The sequence below is a fragment of the Sander lucioperca genome, chromosome 21, assembly GCF_008315115.2.
Source record: "Sander lucioperca isolate FBNREF2018 chromosome 21, SLUC_FBN_1.2, whole genome shotgun sequence".
NCBI lineage: Eukaryota > Metazoa > Chordata > Actinopteri > Perciformes > Percidae > Sander > Sander lucioperca.
The window spans coordinates 2,543,580-2,552,617 of record NC_050193.1 but is presented as its reverse complement, the minus strand read 5'-3'; the positions used below and the strand labels follow the sequence as shown (position 1 = coordinate 2,552,617).

The 9,038-nt window shown below is 39.8% G+C and overlaps 2 protein-coding genes across 2 annotated transcripts in view; one reads left to right on the top strand and one right to left on the bottom strand.

The window, feature by feature from the left end:
* The window catches only part of LOC116062299 (cephalotoxin-like protein), a 1,100,540-nt gene that overhangs the window by 175,276 nt on the left and 916,226 nt on the right, over positions 1–9,038 (top strand). The gene's annotated exons all lie outside the window — the stretch shown is intronic.
* Positions 6,962–7,476, bottom strand: LOC116050021 (zinc finger protein 586-like; the record flags this gene model as incomplete). Its single annotated transcript, XM_031300083.2, has 1 exon — positions 6,962–7,476. A coding segment is annotated over one exon (444 nt), but the record flags the coding sequence as incomplete, so codon positions are not given.

The following is a 9,038-nucleotide window of genomic DNA, read 5'->3' as shown; positions in this document are numbered from 1 at the left end:
GTAGTATGTAGAGAGACAACAGTAGAGAGTAGTATGAAGAGAAACAACGGTAGAGAGTAGTATGTAGAGAGACAACAGTAGAGAGTAATGTGAAAAGAGACAACAGTAGAGAGTAGTATGTAGAGAGACAACAGTAGAGAGTAATGTGAAAAGAGACAACAGTAGAGAGTAGTATGTAGAGAGACAACAGTAGAGAGTAGTATGTAGAGAGAAAACAGTAGAGAGTAGTATGTAGAGAGACAACAGTAGAGAGTAGTATGTAGAGAGACAACAGTAGAGAGTAATGTGAAAAGAGACAACAGTAGAGAGTAGTATGTAGAGAGACAACAGTAGAGAGTAGTATGAAGAGAAACAACGGTAGAGAGTAGTATGTAGAGAGACAACAGCAGAGAGTAGTATGAAGAGAAACAACGGTAAAGAGTAGTATGTAGAGAGACAACAGTAGAGAGTAATGTGAAAAGAGACAACAGTAGAGAGTAGTATGTAGAGAGACAACAGTAGAGAGTAGTATGAAGAGAAACAACGGTAGAGAGTAGTATGTAGAGAGACAACAGTAGAGAGTAATGTGAAAAGAGACAACAGTAGAGAGTAGTATGTAGAGAGACAACAGTAGAGAGTAATGTGAAAAGAGACAACAGTAGAGAGTAGTATGTAGAGAGACAACAGTAGAGAGTAGTATGTAGAGAGAAAACAGTAGAGAGTAGTATGTAGAGAGACAACAGTAGAGAGTAGTATGTAGAGAGACAACAGTAGAGAGTAATGTGAAAAGAGACAACAGTAGAGAGTAGAATGTAGAGCAGAAGTCACCAACACAGTGCCCACGGGCACCAGGTAGCCCCCAAGGACCATATGAGTAGCCCTCAGGCCTGTTCTAAAAATGAAAATTGAATATTGATATTATCTGTTTCCCACCTTGTTAAGTCATTGTTGATAATTATTGTGAGAAATCATTAACGTGATCAGTGTCTTCACATAGATGACTATCATTAATCATTAATAATCATATATAACTAAAGGCAAACTGAGCAAATTTATTTCAGAAGAGTGTATCAAACTGGTAGCCCTTCGTATGACTCAGTACCCATGAAGTAGCTCTCAGTTTCAAAAAGGTTGGTGACCCCTGATGTAGAGAGACAACAGTAGAGTAGTATGTAGTGAGACAGCAGTAGAGAGTAGTATGAAGAGAGACAACAGTAGAGAGTAGTATGAAGAGAGACAACAGTAGAGAGTAGTATGAAGAGAGACAACAGTAGAGAGTAGTATGAATAGAGAACAGTAGAGAGTAGTATGTAGAGAAACAACAGTAGAGAGTAGTATGAATAGAGAACAGTAGAGAGTAGTATGTAGAGAAACAACAGTAGAGAGTAGTATGTAGAGAGACAACAGTAGAGAGTAGTATGTAGAGAGACAACAGTAGAGAGTAGTATGAAGAGAAACAACGGTAGAGAGTAGTATGTAGAGAGACAACAGCAGAGAGTAGTATGAAGAGAAACAACGGTAGAGAGTAGTATGTAGAGAGACAACAGTAGAGAGTAATGTGAAAAGAGACAACAGTAGAGAGTAGTATGTAGAGAGACAACAGTAGAGAGTAGTATGTAGAGAGACAACAGCAGAGAGTAGTATGAAGAGAAACAACGGTAAAGAGTAGTATGTAGAGAGACAACAGTAGAGAGTAATGTGAAAAGAGACAACAGTAGAGAGTAGTATGTAGAGAGACAACAGTAGAGAGTAGTATGAAGAGAAACAACGGTAGAGAGTAGTATGTAGAGAGACAACAGTAGAGAGTAATGTGAAAAGAGACAACAGTAGAGAGTAGTATGTAGAGAGACAACAGTAGAGAGTAATGTGAAAAGAGACAACAGTAGAGAGTAGTATGTAGAGAGACAACAGTAGAGAGTAGTATGTAGAGAGAAAACAGTAGAGAGTAGTATGTAGAGAGACAACAGTAGAGAGTAGTATGTAGAGAGACAACAGTAGAGAGTAATGTGAAAAGAGACAACAGTAGAGAGTAGTATGTAGAGAGACAACAGTAGAGAGTAGTATGAAGAGAAACAACGGTAGAGAGTAGTATGTAGAGAGACAACAGCAGAGAGTAGTATGAAGAGAAACAACGGTAAAGAGTAGTATGTAGAGAGACAACAGTAGAGAGTAATGTGAAAAGAGACAACAGTAGAGAGTAGTATGTAGAGAGACAACAGTAGAGAGTAGTATGAAGAGAAACAACGGTAGAGAGTAGTATGTAGAGAGACAACAGTAGAGAGTAATGTGAAAAGAGACAACAGTAGAGAGTAGTATGTAGAGAGACAACAGTAGAGAGTAATGTGAAAAGAGACAACAGTAGAGAGTAGTATGTAGAGAGACAACAGTAGAGAGTAGTATGTAGAGAGAAAACAGTAGAGAGTAGTATGTAGAGAGACAACAGTAGAGAGTAGTATGTAGAGAGACAACAGTAGAGAGTAATGTGAAAAGAGACAACAGTAGAGAGTAGAATGTAGAGCAGAGGTCACCAACACAGTGCCCACGGGCACCAGGTAGCCCCCAAGGACCATATGAGTAGCCCTCAGGCCTGTTCTAAAAATGAAAATTGAATATTGATATTATCTGTTTCCCACCTTGTTAAGTCATTGTTGATAATTATTGTGAGAAATCATTAACGTGATCAGTGTCTTCACATAGATGACTATCATTAATCATTAATAATCATATATAACTAAAGGCAAACTGAGCAAATTTATTTCAGAAGAGTGTATCAAACTGGTAGCCCTTCGTATGACTCAGTACCCATGAAGTAGCTCTCAGTTTCAAAAAGGTTGGTGACCCCTGATGTAGAGAGACAACAGTAGAGTAGTATGTAGTGAGACAGCAGTAGAGAGTAGTATGAAGAGAGACAACAGTAGAGAGTAGTATGAAGAGAGACAACAGTAGAGAGTAGTATGAAGAGAGACAACAGTAGAGAGTAGTATGAATAGAGAACAGTAGAGAGTAGTATGTAGAGAAACAACAGTAGAGAGTAGTATGAATAGAGAACAGTAGAGAGTAGTATGTAGAGAAACAACAGTAGAGAGTAGTATGTAGAGAGACAGCAGTAGAGAGTAGTGTGAAAAGAGACAACAATAGAGAGTAGTATGTAGAGAGACAACAGTAGAGAGTAGTGTGAAAAGAGACAACAATAGAGAGTAGTATGTAGAGAGACAACAGTAGAGAGTAGTATGAAGAGAGACAACAGTAGAGAGTAGTATGAAGAGAGACAACAGTAGAGAGTAGTATGTAGAGAGACAACAGTAGAGAGTAGTATGTAGAGAGACAGCAGTAGAGAGTAGTATGAAGAGAGACAACAGTAGAGAGTAGTATGAAGAGAGACAACAGTAGAGAGTAGTATGTAGAGAGACAGCAGTAGAGAGTAGTATGTAGAGAGACAACAGTAGAGAGTAGTATGTAGAGAGACAGCAGCAGAGAGTAGTATGAAGAGAAACAACGGTAGAGAGTAGTATGTAGAGAGACAACAGTAGAGAGTAGTATGAAGAGAGACAACAATAGAGAGTAGTATGTAGAGAGACAACAGTAGAGAGTAGTGTGAAAAGAGACAACAATAGAGAGTAGTATGTAGAGAGACAACAGTAGAGAGTAGTATGAAGAGAGACAGCAGTAGAGAGTAGTATGTAGAGAGACAACAGTAGAGAGTAGTATGAAGAGAGACAACAGTAGAGAGTAGTATGTAGAGAGACAACAGTAGAGAGTAGTATGTAGAGAGACAGCAGTAGAGAGTAGTATGAAGAGAGACAACAGTAGAGAGTAGTATGTAGAGAGACAACAGTAGAGAGTAGTATGTAGAGAGACATCAGTAGAGAGTAGTATGAAGAGAGACAGCAGTAGAGAGTAGTATGTAGAGAGACAACAGTAGAGAGTAGTATGTAGAGAGACAGCAGTAGAGAGTAGTATGTAGAGAGACAGCAGTAGAGAGTAGTATGTATAGAGACAACAGTAGAGTAGTATGTAGTGAGACAGCAGTAGAGAGTAGTGTGAAGAGAGACAACAGTACAGAGTAGTATGAAGAGAGACAACAGTAGAGAGTAGTATGTAGCGAAACATCAGTAGAGAGTAGTATGAATAGAGACAACAGTAGAGAGTAGTATGTAGAGAGACAGCAGTAGAGAGTAGTATGTAGAGAGACAACAGTAGAGAGTAGTATGTAGAGAGACAACAGTAGAGAGTAGTATGTAGAGTGTAGTATGTAGAGAGACATCAGTAGAGAGTAGTATGTAGAGAGACAACAGTAGAGAGTAGTATGTAGAGAAACAACAGTAGAGAGTAGTATGTAGAGAGACAACAGTAGAGAGTAGTATGTAGAGAAACATCAGTAGAGAGTAGTATGTAGAGAGACAACAGTAGAGAGTAGTATGTAGAGTGTAGTATGTAGAGAGACATCAGTAGAGAGTAGTATGTAGAGAGACATCAGTAGAGAGTAGTATGTAGAGAGACAACAGTAGAGAGTAGTATGTAGAGAAACAACAGTAGAGAGTAGTACAGGCAGACGGGGGGGGTGGATGGGTCAAACAACACAGGACTTTCCCCCAGGAGACCAGGGTTTGTGTCCCGTTCTTGTGTCTTATGTCAGTTAAACGTACGTCCCGACCCAGAGCGTCTAAAAGTGACGCTAAAGAAGACTTTTTGTGTCAAAAACAAACGCCAAAGGCACCAGACCAAGCACCACTTTCTGACGCGATGGGAGTGAGATTGTGTTGTCTCGGTTTAGGTGGAAGTGGTTTAGGTTTAACACTGGGGGAAGTGAGCCAAACTCTAGAGCACTTGGAAGCGAACAGAGACCCTCGGTTTGAAGCGGACCACAGTTCGGTTGTTTGGTCCGCGCCAGAGTTTGAATGAGCTTTCATACCGCCTCAAACCAACCGGACTATCCCACCAGGGTTCGGTTGAAATGGACCAAACTGCTCGGGAGTGAAAGCAATCTTAGTGTCTACTCTGACGCTGAACCTGAACACATCACGGCGCTCGTTGATGTCGACACGTTGAAGGAACTCCTGTTGCAGCATTTTGATTTACACCTCCAGTTTCTGTCTCGTGTCATCGCCAGGGCCACACCGGATCGGCGGACACAGAAAATCTGCAGAATTTTCTGACCCCGAGCAGAAAGAGTTATTCCTGATCCAGATGTTAATCCAGGTGGGAAAGTGTTAACTTTTTGAACCCAGATGTAGATGTAGATGCAGGTTTTAGTTTTTTAACGCGTCCTTAAACTTGACGCAGTGCTGGAAATATAAGGGGAGAGCTGTGACTTCTGAAAGAACCTCCCGCACACTGTCTAACTTGCAAAAATAAATGCAGTGTTTTCACTCTCTGTTTGTGGGAGACTAAGGTGCATGTATTTGCACATCCCACGGAAAAAATGATGCAGTATGACATAATTTTGGACCGTTGTTATCACCATATCTGTGTCTAAAACATTGGAAAAGCTGGAGCAGATAATACACTCTAAAGAAGTCCACTGCGGACAAACTACAATCATTAGATCTGAGAAAAGTCTTTAAGTTAGTTTTGATGCTCACATTTATTTGGCTTAGGTGCTGCGCCCAAGCTTTATAAAGGTAGGGAAAACCCTAAAATGTAGCTGGCAAGGTTTCGAAACACAAAAAAAGTTGCCAGCTATTACATGTATTTTTTGCAAGCTAGACAGTGTGCGGGAGTTTCTTTACAACTTTTGACCTACTTGTCTTTGATGCTCTTGGCTCACGTTAAAGAGGTGTAAAGTATTGTTCTGTTCTGCACAATCTATGTACTGTATATTTTAACAGAAAATGTCCATCAAACTTGATTCACAGTTATTATTTTAGTAGTAGTATTTTAGTTTTTAACATTTCAAATTGCATGACTTTTGTCGACCACGGAGGTTGGTTTTGGGAATTTAAAGAACGGATTTCTTTTCAAAAGTTTACTAACTGAGCAGCTTTGTATGAGAGAATTTTCTTTTTTAAATAACAGAACATGTTCTGCATTTTTACTGTAGCTAAACACAAAGCTTCTGTGTGTAATTACGGGACAAAGTCCGGGTAACAAGCCACTAGAACTTTTTCTGTTATTTTACAGATTTATTTCTTAGAGTGTGTCTTAGAGTGAAAGCAAATGGATTCCGACTGATTGGAATATTTATAAATTTGGTGGTGATTTAAATTCACCGTGACATATTCGGGTTAAATTTAGAGAAGTCGAGATTTAAACCTTAATCTGAGTTTCTCTCAGGACATCAACTAACCTACTAACTTAGCTCCGTGGAGCTTCTTCCCCGGAGTCCTTATGGTTTTCTTGCCTCGCAGATTTCCCCGGATTGTGGCCGCACCTGGGACCTGGTTGCAGCCGCTGCTTTGGTCCTGCTCTACGCCCTGCTACGCCCTGCACTGCTAATACTATTATTTCTAGTCATAGTTCTATTATGTTTATTGTTACTATAAATGCCACTGTTCATCATGTCAACTGCTATAATTATTATGAATCACATTTCTCTATTCTGTACATCTGAACTTCTATATATCTGTATCTGTGTCTCTGTAATCTGTATATCTGTAACAGTGTCTCTGTGTCTCTGTGTCTCTGTATCTGTGTCTCTGTATATTTGTATATCTGTATCTGTGTCTCAGTGTCTCTGTAATCTGTATATCTGTATGTCTGTAACAGTGTATCTGTGTCTCTGTATATCTGTATCTATGTCTCTGTGTCTCTGTATATTTGTATATCTGTATATCTGTATCAGTATCTCTGGGTCCCAACAGGCAGCAGCAGATATCCGCCCACCAAGAGTCAGGGTCTGTCCGAGGTTTCTGTCTGTTTAAAGGAAGTTTTTCCTCACCACTGTCCCACCAAATGCTTGCTATGGAAATAGTTAGGTCTCTGTAAATGATAGTGTGGTCTAGACTTACTCTATCTGTAAAGTGTCCCGAGATTACTCCTGTAAAGTGTCCAGAGATTACTCCTGTTAGAATCCAACACTATGAATAAAAGTGACCTGAATTGAATTATGAGGTGTTAGTTGAGCGGCCTGGAAGGGAGGCTGAGGAAGGCGGATGCCGTCCCTCTGGACAGCGGCGGACCCCTCCAGTGCACCTTCATGTGGTGCCTTACATTGGAGCGGGACGTGAAGCGTTTGTCGCACTGCTGGCAGGAGAAGGGCTTCTCCTTGGTGTGGATGCGGCGGTGGCAGGCAAGCGCCGTGGACACGCGGAAGGACTTCCCGCAGTCGGGGCACTGGTAGCGCTTGGGCTCGGTGTGGATCCGCCGGTGGTTCTTCAGGGACATCAGGTTGGGGAACTCCTTCTGGCAGGAGTTGCAGAAGTAGGTGCCGGTCTTGTGGCTGTTCTTGTGGTTGAGCAGCGAGCTGGCGTGGCGGTACGACCGTCCGCACTGAACGCAGGCGTAGCTCCGGGTCGAACCCACCGCACTCGGATCTGTGGAGACAAACAGCAGCAGTTTAGTTCAGATCAACTCAGTGAACGCTGAGTGTTAGATAAAACTCGTATACATCACAAAGTAGGTTGTACATTTCTATTCGCCATTTGTACATAAGTTGCTTCATTCCTTCTGTGTATATTTTTTGAATAGTTGTTCTTGTATTCTATCCTATTTATTATTTTGGTATATTGTATGTCTGCTGTGTGGGGTTAGGTTTTATATTTGCTGCTGTAGCACTAACATTTCCCAATTTGGGATCAATAAAGTCTATCTAATCTAATCTAACGGAGGAGCGAGGAGCAGGGACGCGTTACTGACAGCAGAAACTAAAAATGAATTATAAACCACGGCTTCAACATCCACCTGTAAACCTCCGAAGTCACACAAAGCTCAGTTTACATTCAGTGTCACCAACCCATCTGAGGAGATGGGGGGTTTGTTCCTCCCCTCTAATACGAACCACAGGAGCGTTTCATAAATTAGTGCCCCTAGTGGTGGCAGCAAATACGTCCTCATATCTAAACCAGAGAAGGTAACGATCACGGTCGTTAACGTCTTGAAACGGTCCCAGTTCGGTTAGGATTAGGCATCAAAACTAATTAGTTAAGTTGATAAAAACATGGTGGTTTGGGTTAAAGGGTTAGGTTATGGTTAGGGTTAGGGACATGAACCCGGTCTTCTTCTATATGTATGACTTTTTCGACATAATATACTATGACTTTTGTGACTTTTTCGACATACTATACTATGACTTTTTCGACATAATATACTATGACTTTTGTGACTTTTTTCAACGTACTATACTATGACTTTTTCGACATACTATACTATGACTTTTTCGACATACTATACTATGACTTTTGTGACTTTTTTCAACATACTATACTATAACTTTTTCGACATACTATACTATGACTTTTTCGACATACTATACTATGACTTTTGTGACTTTTTTCAACATACTATACTATAACTTTTTCGACATACTATACTATGACTTTTTATGGCTTTTTTTTCAACATACTATACTATAACTTTTTCGACATACTATACTATGACTTTTTATGACTTTTTTTTCGACATACTATACTATGACTTTTTATGACTTTTTTTTCAACATACTATACTATAACTTTTTCGACATACTATACTATGACTTTTTATGACTTTTTTTTCGACATACTATACTGTGACTTTCTGACTTTTGATATACTATACCTTGACTTTTTTCAACTTTTTTCCAAATACCACACCAATTATGTAATACATACTATAATAAATTCAAGTTAATATAACATTTCTGGCTTGGAGGTAGCGAGGTAACCTCATAAACAAGGTTGGTGGTTCAATCCCAGGCTCCTCTGACCACATGTCAAATTGTCCCTGATGGAGTCACAGGATAGCTTTTCAACACACTATGACTTTTTTGACAAACCAGTCTGACTTTTTTTAGACATACTATACTATGACTTTTTATGACTTGTTTCAACATACTATACTATGACTTTTTATGACTTTTTTCAACATACTATACTATGACTTTTTTATGACTTGTTTCGACATACTATACTATGACTTTTTAT